General features: G+C 35.4%; 1 protein-coding gene across 2 annotated transcripts in view; it reads right to left on the bottom strand.

Annotated features, from left to right (window-relative positions):
- Positions 1–22,136, bottom strand: part of Bcat (Branched chain amino acid transaminase) — a 209,644-nt gene that overhangs the window by 41,157 nt on the left and 146,351 nt on the right. The window contains exons 8-9 of one of the 2 annotated variants that reach the window (XM_090386841.1): positions 10,057–10,142; positions 841–909 (exon numbers count right to left, since the gene is read on the bottom strand). In XM_090386841.1, the coding sequence (XP_090242967.1) occupies positions 841–909; positions 10,057–10,142 (155 nt within the window). The remainder of the gene's footprint in view (positions 1–840; positions 910–10,056; positions 10,143–22,136) is intronic. The other variant, XM_090386842.1, reaches the window with a different exon arrangement.

A 22,136-nucleotide genomic window follows, 5' to 3' on the forward strand; every position in this document is an offset into this window, starting at 1 on the left:
TGTTCCCCGTTTCCCTGACAATAGAGTCACCAACAACTAATAGTTCCTGTGGGACCAGCGCATTCTGCCTTGGGGTTTGCCGCTGTGTTGCGCGATGACCAAGTGCATGCTCTGGCGTTGATGTGGGCAGCTGAGAGCTTGATGGGCCCCTCAATTTATTTCCTTCGAGGGCATCCACCCTGTCCTTCAAACTCTCATATAGGCCCATAACAACGCTGAGTTGTCGCCTGATTTCCTTACACTCCTTACATCGCGCACACACAAAGACATCCCCCATGGCAATATCATGTTCCGTTCCAGAGAGTTCGGCAAACATTTCACAAGCTGCACATTTTTTTAGGCTGTGACGCGTTGGAGAATCGCCCCCCTCAGTTCTCCCCCGAGTCACAACACTCCTGCCACTTTGTGCCCGTTGCTTTGCTGCTCTAGTTCGGGGCATGGTAGTTTAAATTAATAAAATCAATAAATTAAATGTCAGTAGTATTTGAATAGAAACTATGAAATAGAAACAGTGAAGCGTATTACTATATAATTATGCGTTAGAGCTACATAGCTACCTCAATTAAAAAATTTGAATTCCCTACAAAAACTTTGTATTCCCTATATACAAAAACAATGGCTACAAAAATCGAACAAAAATAACGGTTTTACCTATCGTAAGTAAAATCCACAAAAACTCTTTATCTAAATTAAAATAAAAAATAACCAGCGTAACTATAACTATATGACTACGTATTAAGTACAATATAAAACAACAATCATGTAAATAAAAGGCAAACACTTATCGTTTTTGCGGAGCTTGTAACTGACAGCTGTAACTTATATATGTAGAATACATACCTTATTTTCTTTGAGGAGTCTTATAACATCTTTCATTGTAATGTATTTTTCAGATACTTTAAACTCATTCTGAAAAAGAAGGAAAAAATTACTTGCCTCTCAAAATCTTACAAATTAAACTATTAATTTGTAATAGTTTAATCATTAATAGTATTCAGCATATTAATGACATTAATAATAAAGATGGACATTAGCATCTTGCCATTTGTAGAAGTTTTTTTGAAGATATCTGTGAATTGCAAATTGATGATGGCAGAGTTAAGGGCTTAAGGGACAGTTAGGTTAATATCTCAGCTTTCAAGATGTTTTTATAATAAAATATTATTTTATATATACACATTGACTGGTAATTTATTCTTCAAGGTGTGCACAGTGAATAGAATCCTGGAGGTTATTTGATTGCAGAGTATCTGGATAAGTTAACTTAATGCACCCATAAACTCCATGAGGAAGGAGGGGGGGGCCATCTTCATACCTGTGGTATAATGAAGTATATATTAAAGTTGCACTGTATACCCCCCACTGGGAATAAAATTTAAGCCAATTTTATTCTTATATTATTAACCATAGCATTGAAAAAGAATAAAGTAATTCACGTGGAGTTTGATGTCAGACTGCATAATTATCTCCAGGTCCTTTTACCTTGGGTATGGTGCCACCGTAATGATATGCTATTCTAAGACTGCTACCCAAAGGCAGTAATATTACAATGTTAAATCTGAATTGCCATATTTTAGCTCATCAGCCTAGTTTATCTATCTTCTAGTAGTGTGACCTGACTGTCACTAACCACTCAACCCATCTTTGAAACATCATTAAACTTAGAAAATTTGAAATAATTATCAGTATCTTTAATAAATATTAAAAACAGTATGAGGCCCAATACTGAACCATATGGGAGTCCATTAACAGCAGTATCCATTTAGAAGCACCGTCTCCAACCACTTAACCAAGCATGTATCCAGTGCCAGATTAAGGCCAAGTGATGCCCTAAACACAGCCCAACAATGGTGCCCCCTCGGCCTCAGCTTCTCCATTGCTTAACTTACAAGACATTAAGACTCAATAAGTGCTGAACATGAAATAAGAGTTTGAAAATTTATAACCCTTTTTTCAGTTTTCTTCCAGGCAAGACCTCACACAACTATATTAAATAAAAACTTTTGGTTTTTTAAAGTTTTTTTTTTTTTTCATTTAACAAAAACACTAAATAGCAAAAAAACATATAAGTAAGATTTACCTATAGGTTTATATTTATTTACTTTTTAAAACGTTTTCTTCTAGATTTTTTTAATTGCAAAGTCTTTGATCAAGTCCTCAAAACTAATTTGGCATAACAAATCTGCTTCTATACGTAGCAGCGACAAGGCTCCAATCTTGTTGCATAGCTGTTCTCTTGGGATTTTTGATGTGCATTAGTTGAGAAAATGAATGCTCAGCTGTGCAATTTGTAACCATTAATGTTAAAAAAAATATGCAAGGCAATATCTACATTTGGAAACAAAATAAATTTTGTCTTCTACAATTATTTTATAAAGTTTAGCATGACTGAATCTGGTTTTTACACTTTTTATTGCACTGAACTTATGGTGCACATACGTGTGAAACTGCTGAAACTCAGCAGAAAGATTATTGTTCAAGTCTTCTGGGTAAGGATCAATTAGTTTTTGAGAGCAGTGAGAGTACCTTTTAGTCTCAGCAGAATGAAGCGACATTATTTGGCAATCACTTAGAAAGGAAAATCTGTCTGCTATTTCTTTGTACACCTCTCCTCTTCTTCCCATCTCAATTTTTAGTTTGTCAATAATTGGGTATAAGGCAGTGATACGAAATTTATCTCTGGTATTCAGATCTACTTCTGGTGTATCTCCGTCATTGGGCATCTTCTTTCTGATACGTTTATGAGTTTGAACGTCCTTGTAATCAACATCTGGTAGTATTTCCTTTATAAGTGCTTCAGATCTTTCCAAGTTATCCTTAAAGAGCATAGTTGGTCAGCTAATGACTCATACAGATCTTCAGATGGTTTTAAGTTCACATCTTCACTTTGCAGAACTTGACTTGCTCAATGAAACTCTTGCAAAATCTCATCCCAACTCATCTCATCTCATCCCTTTTGGGACTGCAAGTGGCTCGAGAGCCTACGAATTAGTTCTATTGAGAATAATATAAATAGAGATAGGGGTACACGCATTCATCCCCTCTTTGAGGCGGTAATCCTTGGAGGGGATGAATGTTTTTGCCTGGAACGTTCCCGAGCCGCTTCCGGTTCCAACACGTACAGGAACAGTACACGTTTGCGTTAGATGCACTGCGAACCTGCTGGTATTTAATGAGGCACTGCAGAATAGAAGTGCACTGTTGAGGAAGAAGGCAGAAGCCTTTGAAAGCTTCAGTTATTTTAATCCAGTATATTTTATTGTATTTTAATCCAGTATATTTTATTGTATTTTAATTCAGTATTTTATTATCATTTTATTTGTACATTCACTGTAAACTACATTTGTTTTATCCTATCTTAATTCAGTATTTTATTATCAGTAATATTTGTATAATCACACTTATTTTGTTTTGTTTGATCTACTGTAAATTTATTGTAAATTTAAATATAAAGCTTTTTAAGATTTTGGTTTTCGTTTTTACTTCAGTGGTTGGTTAGAAACGCTAAAAATCATAGTATGAATATACCCAACCCCAGAGGCCTATTTGAAGATCTCATCCCACATGATCAACATGAAAACAAATTCTACCACTTGCATCTTATTTGAAATATTGTCTGCTTCTCTTCTAGTGTCTCCCTTTTATGACTGGTCTTCAGCTAAACACTCTAAAGCTTCCAATATCTTAAATAAATACTTCAAAATTGCTGCTGTTGTCATTACATATGCCTCCCATCTGGTGTTAGAGAGAGGGCTTTAATACAGGTTCATTTCCAAGACAAGCTTTAAGTATTTTTCACCGGCTGGTTGAGGTTAAAAAAAAAAATGTAGAGAGCAAATGCACTGTAAAGAAAAAGTTAACTGCCACTTGACAGCAGTCAGCAGTACTTTGGACTACCAGATTTAGTTAATGGGCTGCACAGGGCACATATATGGCAAAGTTATTTTCTTCTAAAATCTTTTGCTGCATCTCCCTGTAACGACCAGACATGTTAGCAGTGTTGTCGTAGGACTGACCCTTACATTTTGAAAAATTTAGTTTGCAAACTTCACCTAGGTACTGCACCTGTTTGCCGTTTCCTCGCTGGTATGGTTTTTCAGTTCCAAAAAGGTTAAAACCATTCAATAGGCTAGGCGGCCCATCTTTTAAGTTTTGAAGTACAATAACTGATCTTAACCGATCTATATGTGATAGATCTGGTGTTGAATCAACTGACATGGTAAAATAACCAGAAGAATTTACTTCATTAACAATGAACGTGTGGACCTTCTGAGCCATTAGTAACAATGAGCTCCTCACAGGTGGTTTTGGATAGATAAGAAGCATCTCCTTTTCCAGAATTTCCATATTTTGAAATACACTTGCTAAAAATGGATCAAACTTGACTTATGAGCTCAAGCAGCCCTAAAAAATTCCCATTCTGCAGCAAAGCAAAATTTTCATCTGTTCCTCGAAAAGCTAGGCCACATTCAGCTAACATATGAATAACAACTATTACACGCTCCAACATGTTCCCAGTAATTGCACTCTTTAATTTGTTTTTTCAACTCTTGTCACAAGCCCCAAACCTTGTCTGCAAGTTAAGTATGTTAGCAAAGTCTCGGTGAGTAGTGCCTCCTCGTGATGAGCAATTACACTAGTATTTCGCCAGTCAACCACTTTCTCTGGTATTGCTCACCATTGGCTTTTATCCCAAAGAAATGTTTTTGTGAAAGGCAAACCTTACTTTTCAGCAAGGTTTGTCGTGTGGCCCATTGTGGTGTTGAGTTACTGGGTCTGCAAGCAATCCAATAAGCCACATCATCAGCAGAAAAATCTTGCTGCAACCCTGGATCTTTTGCTTTTGCAGACTGAATCATTTCACCTTGATCCAGTAGATTTTCATTTTCAGCAATCTTTTAAACCTCAGACAGTCTTGTAGAGCAACTTGCCTCAACATTTATACTAAACATATCAAGAGAATTTACAGGCAAAGCGTGATCAGTAGTGAGACTTGTGCCAGTTAAGCCAGCATGTGGCACCTCAACATCATCATGATTTTCTGATCTTGAAGTTGACTGAGGAGTACTAATAGGTGTGGAGTTTTGTTCATCTTCAATCTTGTCATTGTCAGATACAGTACAAGTAGCTTCTCTGGTAGAGATCTGTTTTGATTTGGAAGATCAGGTTGTGTAACTTTTGTGAAGAAATTAGTCAGCTTTCCAGTCTTGGCCACTAAATCGAAAGCCTTTTGTTGATTCTTTTTAGCCAGTTTTCTCTTTTTTGTACCACTTAATTGAACGCATTTCATCTTGGGTCTGAAAATTACAGAAGAATAAATGTTAAAATATACACATGAAACTCGCGAAAGTTACTATTTTAAATTTGTAATAAATACACTAATTGAGAGTAGATTTTGTTCAACCTTCAGTATCATCATGACAAGAGTGATTTTTTTTTTTGGAAGAAAACTTTTTTTTAACAATGCGGAGAAAAGTCGAACATGGCAGGTAAGAACAATTACAAAAAATCAACTAAAGTAGTGTGTGGGAGTGAAAGAGTTAAGTTGGCATGATAGCTAGGGGGAAAAAATTTTAATGTCCCCTTTCTCTTGGTGCCCTAAGCACGTGCTTATTTTGCTTATTGATTAATCCAGCACTACATGTATCAGCGCCTCCATAGCCAGGTGGGCAGGAGCAGCAGCGAGTAGCACATGCTTCTTGATTAGACCGGGGTTCGAGCCCGTGACCACCAAATATGGAGCATGCGGAAAGGTCAGGGATTAACCACCGCATATCCTCGGAGCAATATGGCCTTAGTTGCTAATGCTCCTAAAAACTAAATAACAACAACTACATGTATCCATTGCAGTAATTTGCCCCAAATGCTACATTGCTGCAATTTATATACAATTGTTCATGTTGAGAGGTATCAAGACCATTCAAAACATAAAGGAACAGTGATAAAGAATCAGACTGTTGTAAAGTAAGTGATATGGCAAGCTTAGAGAAAGAATCAATAGGAAAAACTATTGAAACTGAGTGAAGGTTAATGCTTCAGGAGTGGACAGCATACATACAATTATGTTAAAAAGGATACATGTGAATGTGCTTTCTATTTGGATGTTATAATAAGATTATCATTAGATGATGGGACTACCTTCCCCGTAACTAGGAGTGCTAATGTCTCCCCAATCCACAAAGCAGGTATGAAAGATGATGGGCAACTGCAGATCACTGAGCTTGACTTCAGTGGTGGGTAAGATCATGGAGTTTGCAGTTAAAGATATGACACAAAACCATCCCAATAGGGATAGTATTCTTAGTGGATCACAGCATGAGTTCATGAAGAAGTCTTGCCTGACCAGCACAGTCAATTATTACAACAAAGTCATAAAAAAAGTTGGATGCAAGAAACAACTCTGACATTATTTACCTTGACTTCAGTAAAGCTTTAGAACAGTTCCCCATGATAGGCAACAGAGTTGTCATAAATGGACATTCCTTTGGATGGACCAATGTAGCAAGTGAAGTTCCTCAGGAATTAATATTGAGGTCATTTTTGTCTCTCATCTTCATTACTGACAATGATGAAATGTAGTGGAAATTTTCAAACTCTGCTGATGATTTAAAGAGGAATGGTTAATGACAAGGCCATTTTGCTTCAAAATGGCCTAGATCGGTTGCACAAATCATCTTAAAAATAGCAACTGAATTTTAATGCTTCTAAATGTAAAGTATAAACCTAGGCGAACAGAAATCCAGGAGTTACTTATAAGCTAGGGGGAGTGAAGTTAAAAGTGTTAAAAAAAGACTTGCGGGTTACAATTCAGTCAGATGTGAAAATTTCCAGTGTAAACTAGTGGTTAGTGAGGCACTTGGTGCCCTGTCTATGATAAATGATATACAGCATCTTCACAATAGGAAAAAAAAAAGATGTCATTATCTCCCTTTATATAAGACAACAGTGAGACTGCTTTCAGAATATTGTGTTCAGGTCTTGAGGCCAGATTTGATGAAAGACAAGAGCCGTTAAGAAAGTGATCAAAGGACAAGTAATCAATGTTCGTATAAAGAATGGCTTGGATGTGGACTTCAAAGCTTGGCAACTAAATATCTTGAGTCGGCTGATACAGGTGTATAGGGATCTGAAGGAAATCAATAAAATAAGTGGCAGCATATTTTCACTAGTAGAAGAGAGAAGACTCAAGGACGACAAATAAAATTTTAGGAAGTAACAGAAGGCTACATCTCATGACATTTACTTTCAGCCAGTATGTTAGAGAATTTCTGGAATGAACTGCCTACCAGAGTGGTCAAGGTGGAGAATTTAGTAATTGGATAGCCATGTTTCGGTGATGGAGAAGGTATAAGTGATCAGTTTTTTTTTTTTTTTTTTTTTAACAGAAAAAGCGCACTTCTCACATTATTTTAGTTATTTGTAATACCAATGATAATCCCAGAATAATATCTCCCACCTGGGAGGCACCAACTAAATGAAGCTGATAATGAAATAACTGTACAGCCTCACATGAAGGTCTCTAAGCAGTACAGAGAAGCTGCTAGGACAGCTCACAGGATTCTGACAGAGATATAAAGGAACTTGGATACCAGGGGAGAAAAGTGATTATTCCACTGTATAGATAATGATTAGGTCACATCTTGAATACTGCATACAGGCTTACAAACCTCATTTTAAGAAGGATGCAAATCTGTTGGGAAAGAGTGTAGAGCAACAAGATTAGTTGGGAGGGGCGGGGGTTATGAAAGAAGATGGATTGTGTAAATTGCACCACCTGAAAACTACACATCCGTGGATATCAAACTGAAATATTTGGAAAGGGTAGAGAGTAAACTAAGTGCTGATTCAATCTTTACTCTTCCTCATTAACAATGTAACAATTTTTTTTTTTGTCTGATACTGTACAAGCTCACTTCATTGGATCATTTTACAATAAAATTTGTCAGAAACAAATCTTCATACTCAACTGTTGTAAAATATAAAAGCATTTGCGAAACCAAGGTCACAAATTGGTTCTGACTCCTGTTCTTTTTGCCTGACCAAAGAAGGAAATATTTATGACAAATAAGTTGTCCAAATTACACTATTTTAACTTTAGAAAAATATTGCTTGATTGGTGAAGGCAGAACAAACATTGCTGACAGAACAAACAATGCACAAAGCAATTTTAAAGAAATTATACAATGTTATTTTCCTGTAATAACACGCTGCATTGAAGACACAGTTTTAAACAACAAACTTATTTCATTTATGTTACTGTGCCATCGAAATAGTTTCAATATCATAACATCAAAATATTGTCAAATCATCTGAAGAAATAGTTCCATTAAGCTCTATATACAAGTTGCACATGGTATAGCAGAGAAGTGTACGATTATAAAAACTCAAACACTCACTGGAATATTTTATCGAAGAAATGATAAACACACCAATTTAAAGTACAATAAAAAAGTTTTATTTTTTGAAGACTACATCTTCAAGGTGACCTTCATCTTGACACAATCTTTCCAACTGGTATTGTGATTTCTTCTTGAATTCTCAGTTTAAGCTTGGCAGATCTGTTGGAAAGGGTACAGAGAAGAGCAACAAGATTAGATGGGGGAAGGGGGCAAAGGGTATTCCCCCAACTAATCTGCATTTAATCAAAGGTGATCACACGCTGACTTTGCTTTTCAAATAGCTCCATAAAATCATATGCCATCAAATCAAGTGATATTGCTTGTCAAGGATTGTTTCCATTTCTGGACATGTTATGATAGGAAAATAGCCACTTTGAAGCATTTTTTAAAGATTGTGGCAATAAAAGAAGTTTCCCCACATTGTTGCCATGCGTCACCATTACCTTAAGGAAGCGGTTATAAACATCTCGATGATGTGAACACAGCAGGCAGATGTCTTAGTTGTCACGTTTTCATTGTTGATCTCAAAGAAGAGGACCAACAATGTCAAACAGTAATACTGCACGCACGCACACACACCATATAGTAACCTTGGCACTCTGTAAAGGTTTGTGATGCAGAAGATGAGGATTTTTGTCTGACCAATACCAAAAATTTTGCTTATTATCAAACCTAAAAAGATGAAAGTGTGCTTCACCAGTCATAAACAGATTATGAATAAAGTCTTTGTTATCATGGAGAAGAGCAAGGAATTGATAACAAAAATGTAAGCACTCAATGTAATCATGACCTTTCAAATGCACTACCTAATTCTGTATGGGTGGAAATTTAATCTTCATGCAAAATGCAGCATACTACTATTTGAAATGTTTAATGAAACTGCATAACAATATGCAGAATGCTGTAGGCCCTATTCAAGGATAGTCCTGATAGTTTGTTTTCTGGAGCATGTCCACTTCTTCCTTTACCCAGAGGTTCCTTCTTTAATGCTGAACCAGTTTTCTCAAAGTTCTTAATCCATCTTAATGGGTTGAGTGGATAGCACTGAATTATTATAGTTGATGGCAGTAAAATAAGCACTGAGCACACACAATACTATCATCATATTTACAATATGCTTTAATATTACCATAAGTTCTAGTTATCCAAGTGATAATAACAAAATGTTAGCGACTCCCTTATAAAGATGTCTTTATAATACAATAATGCATTATTGTACTATAATTTTAATGCATTACAGACTTTTTTATAATGCAATAAAACAAAATTTTTATAAAAATGTAGTTTTACTGCATTTTTGAGGTGAATTATCTTTAATAAAAAAAGTCTTAACATTTTGTAACAATATGCTTTAATAATGAATGCACACTGCTTGTTATTTCACTGTACCAAGGTTACTAAATGTTATGGTGTTGACAACAACACAGGTAGCCAAATTACTCCTATTCCAGTGGTGCATGGAAAAACCGGCTTTTTATAATCATCCATTTCTCCACCTCAAGTAAATAAATAAATATCTGTATACATTTAAATTTCAAATACATAAAAAAGAGAAAGGGGTACTAGTTACAAATTTTTCAACTAATAAGTGCTGACAATTTCAAATATCCTTTGAAAGCAGCTACACAGCATGAAGTAGTATGGGTTATTTTCTTACCCATTCACGAGAAAGATCTAATAGGCTCTGCCTTGTGATACCTGGTAATATTGTCCCATCTAAAGGTGGTGTTGCCAATTCTTTTTCTGGAATGTTACAAAGTTCTATCAGTAATTTGCGGCTACACTGTCAATGATTTTATCTATAGTGAAAAATAAATTGTTTGAAGAAAATATCACTTGGTTATTGTTAATAAATACATATTTATGTCATATTTCACTGTTAAGTGAGCTACCTGTATAATAAAGGTGGGCCAAAAATAATGCCTCTTAGTTCATAACCTCAGAGCTGGGTGGTGTAGCAATTTCCAACTAGCTCCTTCACACAGCTAATAGTCTAGCTAGTGCATGTGAAGTAGTTTCTGTGTGGTTCTTCATTTACAAGTTAACTCATTTAAATGTTAGCACTTTTGAACATGTGGTTCCAACCCTCCCTGGCTGTTTTTTGGGACTATGGGTTCTACCCACACTGCATTTTTGGGAAAAGAGACTCCAACCAATTCAGTTCAGTATAAGTACACTGGGACACTGCACAAGCTGAAAAAATTAATCAAATAAGTAAAGGGCTGGCAATACAGCAACACTGGAATTGAAGTTGTTCCTCATTCTCCCTTTAGTCTGAAATTAGTCCCAAATTTTTTTTTTTTTTTTTTGTTCATAAGAGCTTTCCTAGGGCAACAGATATAACTCCAATGAATAAGTTAAAGCAGCTGTGAAACAATGGTTGGCTTCTCAAACCAAAAGAATTTTACTTGCTAAGTGCTGGATGAAATTTATCAAGTTATATCAAATTAAATACAACCTTTTTATCTACAAGCATTTTTTCTTTTTTATTTAAATCTCCATTTATTCAGAAGCTATGAATAGGAAGCATTACTTTTCAATCCACCCTCATATAAATCCCACAACAGTCTTTAACCCTTATATAATGATAAAGGCTAGGCAGCAGCAGCCAGACATTGTATGTAATGGGTTATATTGTTTAGAAATGACCTTTGCCACATTTTTGAAACTAATGCTGTATGGTGTTGAAGTGCACAGATCATCAACTACTGTAGAAAGATTACACCATGTTTCAATACTGCAGCAAACTAGTGTTATCATTACAGCATATAATTTATTTCAGTAATCTTTCCTGGTAAACACATTTAAACACAAAAAAAAAAAAACCCTGATAATGGCAAATCCATTAGCAGAACTAATAATAATAATGTGATAGTGTGTATTTCCAAAGTAGTGTTTCCCAAATGATCAATAGCTAAGTATGCTAATCAAACTATACATCAAACTTTTAAAGTGAGCAGGTTTTTTTTTAAAATAAAAATTCTAAAAGTGCCCAATTCTTTTTAGAACTCCAGATTTATGTAGTTTTATTGCATTTTCATCAAATCCAAATGAACAATTGGTTAAAATCAAAATTATGTACTTATTTCCATACTTTTATTTATTGTACATTAATCAAGCAAACAAAATTAAAGGCAAATTCATATTCCTACTTTGCTCTGCATATATTTATTTGTCAATAATCCTATTTTATTTCTTTTATTACTGTCATTCCTTCCTTATACACACATTTATGTAGAGGCATATTAGTGAATGGGGAAAATAAAACCTATTTCATCAATAAATACACTGTAAAATGAGGCTGTTTGTTGATTATTTGGTGAAAGTAAAGAAAGCCTGCACGAGAAGCATGCAAAAGTTCGATGAAATTTGCCGTAACGGCATTTGTATTGTTGCTCACTCAGTAAACATACAGTGGGTGTTATTGGTCAGGAATAGTAATTGAATCCCATGGGAGATTGAAACCCTCCCAAAGTGGAGGGGGTAACCTGACCTTTTTTCTTTAGAATCACTGGTGGACTAGTGGATAAATTGTTTCTTAAGAAAAAAAAAAAAAAGGTAAAGGAGTAGGATTAAGGAACTGGGGGTGGATATTTGAGCAGTTGTACATGATTCTGCAGAGCCTGATTTGTCAACCTGCAAAGTGGAATGTAGTTATAAGATCAATGGCAAAAAGAAATTGGAAGGATTTTCACTCAACAGAAAATTATTAATACACAAGAGAATAATTTGTTTATATGATTAGTAAGCCCTTAGCCATAGTTATGAGAGCTTCCTTGGATCAGGGGAAGTACCCATGAACTGGAGATGTGCAAATGTGACCACAATTCACAAAGGAGGATCAAAGGGTGACACAAGTAATTACAGACCTGTTAGTTTAACCTCTGTTCCAGGGAAATTAATGGAGGCACTGGTTAAAGAAGCATTGCAGGATCATCTAGACAAGACTTCAGTTATAGCTCGGACACAGCATGGGTTTGTTAAGGGGAAGTCTTGTCTGACAAATTTGATTGGATACTATAATGTAGTCACAAAGGAACTGGATACAAAGAATAACTTTGATATCATATATTTGGATCTTAGAAAGGCCTTTGATACTGTTGCACATGGAAGACTGCTGCACAAATTGGAGCAGTGTGGCATTGGAGGCAAATTGCTGCTATGGATAAAGGGATGGTTGAGTGGGAGAAGACAGAGTGGTAATCAATGGACACTGCTCTTCATAGACTAATGTTATTAGCGGAGTCCACCAGGGTTCAGTGTTGGGTCCGTTGTTGTTTTCTGTATTTATTAATTATACTGATGAAGGTATATCAGGCTTAATGTCTAAGTTGCAGATGATAGAAAGGTTGGCACGGTTGTTAATGACACTAATGACAGTACACTACTGCAACAGGATCAGATGGGCTGAGAGGTGGCAACTGAAATTTAACATTGACAAATGTAAATTATTGCATATGGGCAGCAGTAACCCCAGAGTAACGTATCAACTGTGGGATACTACAGTCGAGGTGGTAGAGAATGAAAAGGACCTGGAGGTAATTGTGCAGTCAGATATGAAGTTTTCTGAGCAGTGCAGATGGTCGGCAAGAGTAGGTCATGGTGTCTTGTCAATGATATACAGGAATTTTTCTAGCAGGGATAAGGAGATGACTATCCCCTTATATAAGGCAATGGTCAGGCCCACCCTGAGTATACCATACTGTATGCAGGTCTGGAAGCCTCATTTTAGGAAAGATGTAGAGCTGCTGGAACGAGTACAGAGAAGGGCAACAAGATTAGTGAATGGAACAAAGGGTTACAGTGTCTGGAGATTAGGCAATAGCGAGGTGATCTGATTGAGGTGTATAAGGCCTTGAATAGTTTGAGCAAGCTCAATGCTGATGGGATTCTTCCTCTTGCCCAGATTAATCGCCTGAGGGGATATAAATTCAAATTGAGGAGAGACAATTGTAAAAGAGATGTGCGGAAACTTGCCTTTAGCCAGCAGGTAGTTGATTTCTGGAACAAACTTCCAACTGTCATTGTAGAGGTGGACAGTTTAAATAAATTCAAGGCAGAACTAGACAAACATTTGGAGCAAATGGATGGGTGAAATGGGAAGTTTTTTTTTTTTTTTGGCTGATGCTGTATAAGCTAGCTTTCTTGCATCATATGCCTCTACTAATGCTAATTGTATAGTTATACAACATGAATCAAAGGTAATGGTTCAACCAAAATTTTAGCAAATTAAGCTAAGCTATATCTACGATCCAGTGTATTTTTAGCTTAAAATATGCTAAAACAGCCACATCACGTGCGTCTGAAGTAGATGTTTGCATTCCTTCTTTCAGTTTCCTTTAATTGATATAAAATGGTTAAGAAATTCTTACTTGCAGTTACTATTGACTACCTTTTATTGTATTAGTTCTTAGGAGATTAGTTGTTTGATGGCAAGTCATTTTTGGAATATCATGTCCTAAGCTCTCTAAAATATCTTCTAATTCATCTCTGGACTGGTTTTGATGTTCCAGAACACCAAAGAAACAGAAAATGAAATGTGATATGCATGAAATGACACCTAGTTAATATTCTTTTGTTCAAAGATCAAAACAAGCTAAGAGGCTTACGTTAAGGAAAAGATTATACACCAATCTAAATTATTTTTATAAAGATTTCCATGTCTTCATAAAGTGTGTAAGATCACCTCTGTTTAGGTAGGAGGCAGGCATTTGTACTGCTTGGGGGGGGGGGGGAATTGCTTTGTTTTTCTTATTTTATTTTGAATATTGGGGTTATCTTAGGTAGCAGAATTTCTCCTTGATAAGTATAACCCTATATTCATCATCATCATCATCATCAGCCATTTTCAATCCACTGCAGGATGAAGGCCTCTCCAGCAACTTTCCAGTTCCTTCTGTTTTGAGCACTGGCCATCCATTTACTACTCGAAAACTCATGAATGTCATCTATCCATCTCCGCCTTTGTCTTCCAGGTTTTCTTCTAGCTCCTCTTGGGTACCATTCTGTTATTTTCTTAGTCCATCTGTCATCATGTCTTCGGGCTATGTGTCCTGCCCAAGACCATTTTAGTTCTTTAGTTTTGATAAGAATGTCCTTTACTTGAGTTTGCTGCCTAATCCATGTGTTTCTCTTCTTATCTAACAGTCTGATTCCCAATATGATTCGTTCCATTCTTCGCTGTGTAGTTCTCAGCTTCTCTTCTATTCTTTTGGTGAGTGCCCAAGTTTCACTTCCATAAGTCATGGTGGGGAGTATACATTGATTCATTATTTTACGTTTCAGACAAACTGGTATATTGCTCTTCAGTATGTGACTATATTTCCTGAATGCTATCCATCCAAAATTTATTCTTCTCTTGACTTCCAGCCATTTATCATTATTACAGCTAATAACTTGTCCCAGATAAGTATATGACTCCACCTTTTCAATTACTGCTCCTTCAATCATTATTTCCCTTTCCGTGGCATACTTGTTCATCATTACTTTTGTTTTAGCCATATTCATCTTTAGTCCAAAATCCTTACTAACTGTGCATAACTGATTAAGATTTTCCTCTAATTCTTTGGGATCGTGACTTATGACCACAATGTCATCTGCAAATCGTAAATGGTTTAGGTACTCTCCGTTCACATTGACTCCTTTCTGCGACCAGTCTAATCTTCTGAAAGCTTCCTCAAGGGCAGCAGTAAACAGCTTCGGAGATATTGTGTCTCCTTGTCGAACTCCTTTCTCGATTTTAAATTTCCTACTGTCTTTGTCTAGTCTAATAAAGGATGTTAGCACTCTCATATATTTTCTTCAAAATCATAATATATGGAGTATCTATGCCTTGTCTTTCCAGTGCCCCAAACATTGCCTTATGCTGTATGGAGTCAAATGCCTTTTCATAATCCACAAATGCCAGGCATAATGGTGTTTTATATTCATTTGCTTTCTCCATTAGCTGTGATATTACGTGAAGGTGATCCATAGTTGAGAATCCTGTCCTAAAGCCAGCTTGCTCTTTCGGTTGATTCTCATCAAGTATTCTTTCTAATCTGTTAGTAATGACCCTTGTGAACAACTTGTAGATATGGGATAACAAGCTAATTGGTCTATAATTTCCAATTTCTGATTTATCTCCTTTCTTATGCAGCAAAACTATGATTGCATTATTCCACTGCTTAGGCATCACACCTTTTCTAATGCACTTTGTGAAGAGCCTTGCCAGTTTTTGTGTTGTCTCTTCCTCCCAATTTTAACAACTCTACGGTAACTTCATCTTACCCCGGGGCTTTCCGATTCTTCATTTTCTTCAATGCATGTTCTACCTCATCAGGAAGAATATCGGGTATGTCGTATGTGTTACTACTTTGCAATCCATCTTCCCCACTGCTGGTATCATTCCCTCGCTCCTTGTATAATTCTCTATAGTAGTCTTCTGCTATTTGAATTATGCCTTCTCTGCTGTTTATAAGTACACCATCGCTATTCTTCAGTTTCAGTATCATTCGTCTTTCTGTATTACTGCTCATGGCTGCTGATTTCAAACCTTTGTTTTCCCTTAATGCTTGTTCTACTTTTCTTGTGTTAAATCTTCTTATGTCCTCTCTGAGTATCTTTCTAATGGCTTTGCATAACTCAGTATACTCAATTTTCTCCCTGTCAGTGTTTTTCTTGCTCTTCATTTGTCGTCTTTGGTTCATCATGACAAGTGTTTCTTGACTAATTTTTTCTTCTTTGGATTTCTGTTTCCCTATAGGTTTCTTGGGCTTTATCACTTTCAGAAAGTTGTAATATCCCTCGTCGATATCTTGGTCCTGAGCAGTCTGCAGAAGCTCAAACTTGTTCTTAAGTTCCAGTACATACTGCTTTTTCTCCTCCTCTGTTATTTCAAAGACCTTTGTATTATTTACTCGAGTCAGTTTTTTCCTTTCCTTTCCTACATCTATATCAAGTGTACATCTTACCATTCTATGATCACTTCCAACATTTACCTTATTCAGGACGGTAACATCATTCACAATATATCTTCTGTTAGTGAGGATGAAGTCGATTTCATTAGTTGTTAATCCATTTGGACTCTTCCATGTCCACTTTCTGTTCACCCTTTTCTTGAAAAAAGTGTTCATTACTGACATTCCTTGAGATTCTGCAAATTCCACAAGTCTTTCACCTCTTTTACTTCTTTCACCAATTCCAAAATTTCCTATAGTTCCTCTTTCTGCGCTGTTTTGCCTTTTTCCAACCTTAGCATTGAAGTCCCCCATAATAATAGTGTAGTGGGTTTTCTGCTCATCTAGAAGACTCTCAATTTCAGTGTACATTTCTTCAACCTCTTCATCATCATGGCTCGATGTTGGTGCATAAATCATTATAATCTTTAGCTTGTACCTCTTAGAAATCTTGAGTATTAGTCTTGACACCCTTGGTGATGTACTTTTGAATTCCAAAATGTTATTTTTAAAATCTTTATGGACCAGAAACCCAACTCCACCTTCACTCCTTTCACTGTTTCCATTGGTGTACAGCAGATTTCCACTTGATAAACTTATAAGTGATTCATTTCTTCTTCTTGTTTCAGCCAAACCGATGATATTCCAATTCACATTTTCTAATTCCTTTTCCAGTTCTAATATCCTGTCTTCACCGATGAGTGATCGTACGTTATAACAGGCCAAGTTCAATTTCCGTGCATGGCAGCCTGGTTGTACCCAGAGATTCTTAGCACCCTCTGCTTCCACTCTGATCCTCTCGCTGCCGTAAGAGGGAGAGTGAAAGCTGCTGGTGAAAGTGAAAACCCTATATTAACATAGCATTAATATACTACGTTATTTTTGTGGTATATTTAGTGTTTCTTTTTAAGCATTATAGCATATATGCATAAGTGCCTACTGTCTGTCCACATGTAACAGAATGACTTCCAGTGGATGATTTTCATGAAGTTTTTTTATATTTGGTTCATATAGAAAGATTTTTCAAGCCAACCCATTTTTCATTAAAATTGATAAAATAGAAATCCAGCAATTATTTTTTTCCCATATAATTTATGGAAAAAAGAAATTTACAGATTAAATGCAATTTTATTGCAGTATTGCTAACTTTAGACAGTCCACAAATGCTTTGCATGTATTGTTATGTAAGAGTTGTGAATGTGGTGTCATCGCTTGTGAACAGATACATATATACAGAGAGAAAACAGACTTAAAAGTATATGGGAAAGAGCAATATATATTATATAGTTATAGTTAAAATGAATCCGAGCCGGCTTAAGGCATGATCGAGCTGTTCCCCCGAACAGGACGGCAAAATACCCTGAAAATTCACTGATTTGCTGAAAATTTCAAGTAGAGAGGGTGCTTGTTGTTTTGTTTGTTTGTTATTTGGTTTTTAGGAGCATTAGCAACTAAGGCCATATTGCTCTGGGGATATGCGGTGGTCATTCCCTGACCTTTCCGCATCCTCTGTATTTGGTGGTCACGGGCTCGAACCCTGGTCTAACAAGAAGTGTGTGCTATGCACTGCTGCTCCTGCCCACCTGGCTACAGAGGCGGTGGAGAGGGTGCATCTAAAAATCTTGCACAGGGCCTGCTTCTGAACAAATGGCTCTATTCTGAGAATTCATTTATTTAAGTATTTTATTTATTTATGAATTTATTTCTTCAAATAAATAATGGCATTGAATCTGATGTAATATATAACTTTAAACCCATAAGCTATCCATTTGCTGCTTTTTGCAGGGCAAAAAGTTTACACTGACCAAGATAAAACATCAGTAAGAAGATGCCGTTTTTAATATAAGTTGTCTACATATTCAATAACTAATATTTGAAATTTCATTCCTGTAGGTGATCTTACACAAGAGGTGGAGCCCGGAATCTGAGGAAGGACACTACGGTTGAAAAAGTGGAGTATAGAGCAGTGATCAAGTTTGTATTTGCAGAGCAAGAATGCTCAGGAAACTGACGAAGAAATGAAAGCTGTGTATGGGCAGAACTGTCCATCAAGTGGAAATGGGAGTTCCAGTGCAGTCGTACAAGTGTCTTTGATGAGCCAAGTGAAGGAAGGCCATCAACATCCATAGACAGTGAGACAATTGCAAACGTTGAGCAGCTGGTGCTGAGTGACAGACGTGTGACAATTCATTTCATCGCAAATGCAGTGGGAATTAGTTATGGGTCTGCCCACAGCGTTTTATATGACCATCTGCACATGTCTAAAATCTCCGCCCAATGGGTTCCAAAACTGCCGATGCCTTTACAGGAAGCAATGTCGAATGCAATGTTCTCGCCAACTGTAGGATTTGTGTAATGCAGATGTTGAGAACTTTTTTGATCGGTTGGTGACAAATGACGAATGCTGGGTGTACCAGTATGATCCAGAGACTAAAGACATGTCAAAGCAGTGGAAGCACGCCTCCTCCCCCACCTCCCAAAAAAAGGCAAAGACCACTCCATTTGCAAAAAAGGTGATGTTGTCCTTGTTTTGGGACAAAAAAGGGGTTGTCCTGACAGATTACCTACCTCGTGGTTCCACACTTACAGGAGAATACTACAGAAATCTTTTGAAAAAGTTATGCGATGCTTTGAAGGTGAAATGCTCAGGAAATGGAATGGAAAGGCCTGGAATGTTAACCAAAGGTGTCCATCTTCTGTCAGACAATGCACCAGCTCACACGATCGTTGCCACCACCAATTTTGTTGCCCAGTGCAGCTTTGAACTACTGCAGCACCCACCCTATTCTCCTGACCTAGCACCGTCAGACTTTTTCTTGTTTCGAGAAATGAAGAAACCATTGCATGGACGCTGATTTGATTGGTCTCAGGAAGTGATCAATGAAGTGGAATAATGCTTTCGGGCAAAAAGTGCAGACTTCTATGATCAAGGCATTAAACAACTGATCCACAGATGGGAGAAATGTGTTACTATACATGGAGAGTACACAGAAAAGGATTAAAAGTTTCAGTGAAGTTTTGCCTTTCTAGAGCTATTATTTCTAGGTAAGGGTACAAACTTTTTTGATACCCCCGTAATTGGAAAACCTAACCCACCAATATATTTTCCTCTCAGTAAAACAACATTTAACGAAAGAGTTATTTCACTAAAAGATGAATGTGGAAGATAAATTAAATTAAATAGATTTTAATTATAATCAATTTAAGTTAATTAACATATATCATTAGCTGCTTTTACAACTGAACAATGTACTAATATCTTATCTACTCCATAAGTAATATTAGGTGTGTACTTACCTTCATTTATTCTATCTTTATATACTCTTTATTCAAACCATAACACAATATATATAACTTCCTTTCTGAAAAGCCAATGATCATTTTAATTTAAAATCATGTTATGTTGAAGTGTTAGGAACAAGATCCATATGAAGAATTTAGCATAAATTATGAAAATGAGTAGGTAAGATTATATACAAGTTCTTTAGCTGCAGGAATAAAGACGTATTGTGACGAAGGTTTAATTGATGATTATTTTCAGTTCAAAAACATATATCAAATAATGCATTTTGACATTAGCAAGAATTCTGATGTCAACATCAAATCTATTGAAGTTTTATTTAAGTGGAAATTAAAAAAATAATTAAAATTATTGAATATAAGGTTTAATTTTATCTGAAAGAAAAATAAAAGGAAGGAAATTTACAATTATTCAATAAAAATACAGTCATTGTTTAATTGAAAAAAATAGTTTATAATTAAATGAAAATTCCTGAAGACTATCCCTTTAAACCTAATACTGTCAAATGGGATGATGTGTATCAAGATCCCACTCTCTCTGATTGGTTAGCTAGACAATTTAAGAATTATCTCAATTGGAATATTATTCCTAAAGAACAAAAACTCAGTTTTATAGAACAATTTCATGAAAAGATTGACTGGAATCTAATATCTAAACATCAATCTATCTTTGAAGAGTTTATTAAAGAACATGCAGATAAGTTAAATGGGGAATTTATTTCAGAGTATATGAAGAGTATTCAGATTATATGAAGAATTTATTCAAGAATTTAACGAAAAATTAAATATGAAAAAAGTAACTCAATTTCAAACATTTAGTAGTACTTTTATTTTTAAATTCGCTGATGAACTAGATATGGAAATTATAACTAAATATCAAGTTATCAGAAGACGTCAAACTATTAGATAAATTAACTAGAAATAGTTAGCTAAATACAAATCTTTAAGTGGACTTTAACAATATACATAAAAAGAAAATAAACTGTGGTGTTGTTTTAAATCATTCATTAAGCAATGAATTCATAAATGAAAATTATAAAAGGTTAGTGTAATGTTATGTAATAAAACAGCTTGAAAAAACAATTATGACAATCAAATGGCAGATATTCTTAATACAAAGTCACTATTCTCTTTACTAAAAAAATAACTGATTTAAGAATGGACTTTGAATATGATGTAAATAAATTCAAAACTATTAAAAAGACACCAGCATTCATCTCATAGCAGAAGTGTTTATGATGAGAAAAGAAATTTATTTAAAATTTATATGCCAGAAAAGTTTAGTCAAACCTTATCTAATATCAAAATTAAAAATTAAAATTTAAAAGATGATTTAAAATTAATTTACTGTGGGTTAAAAAATAATACTGAACATGTATTTGAGTTTAATTATAGAAAATAGTTTTAAAAAAGTCTTTATTCTGATATGTTATTTATTGAAAGTCACATTAAAATTGGATAATTAGTTAGAGTTATAGCAGTTTAAAGTTTAAATGAAGATTCTAATTAATTATCTTGCATTAGCTTGATTAATGTTTCCTACTTAATACTTATCACCTTTATTTACTGATAACAGCATAGATGTATGAAGAGTTTCAAGTGTTTAAGTAGTGATAAGTGTGCTTACAGTTCTTTGGTGAGGCGCCTTCGTAGCCTGGTGGGAAGGAGCAGCAGTGCGTAGCACACGCTTCTTGATTAGACCGGGGTTCGAGCCCGTCACCACCAAATACGGAGGATGCGGAAAGGTCTAAGTGATGACCACCGCATATTCACGGAGCAATATGGCCTTAGTTGCTAATGCTCCTAAAAACCAAATAACAAACAAACAAACAAACAAACAGTTCTTTGGTGGTAAGAGGAGAAGTCTATTTTATCAGCTATATGTGCATGTGTGATGCACATATAGATACAGTTACTGTGTATTAGAGGATTGATCTTATAGCAAGGGACGTATAAAATTTGTGTACATGATTAGAATAGAGTTTTTCTTAATTAAAAATTGAGCTTAAAACGCATTATTTCATTAAAAATGTAAATAATTTTAATTTTTCAATTTTTGTAGTTTAATTTTAGGAAAATGAAAGATTTTAAAGAAAAAATGGCAGGGTGTTTTTAGAGAGTTTTTTTGTATTTGTGAAAGTGTAAAAATGTCCTAGAATCTCAATTTTCTATACTATTCCCAAATCTTCTTGCCTGTTTATCCATTTCTAATTAATCATTTTTGTACTTCCCTCCACTTGTCATTGTCATTTACTACGGACTTGCCTTCCTAGTAAAATGCAGCAAAAAACTCATTAAGAAATTCTGATGTCAGTTCTTTATTTTTCAACAGTTTAATTAGCTACAACTGCTATCTTTTGGGTATGACTCAATGTCCACTTCAGAAGTTAACATAAAACAACAACCTGCATTTTCTGAAATTCCAGGTCTAGTTCCAAAGCTCTATTGTTAAAAATTAAACTTCTTTTTTTCATATGATATCAGATTCGAGTTTAGGAAT

Source organism: Mastigoproctus giganteus, chromosome 12 (assembly GCF_048544385.1).
Source record: "Mastigoproctus giganteus isolate SK-2022 chromosome 12, ASM4854438v1, whole genome shotgun sequence".
NCBI lineage: Eukaryota > Metazoa > Arthropoda > Arachnida > Uropygi > Thelyphonidae > Mastigoproctus > Mastigoproctus giganteus.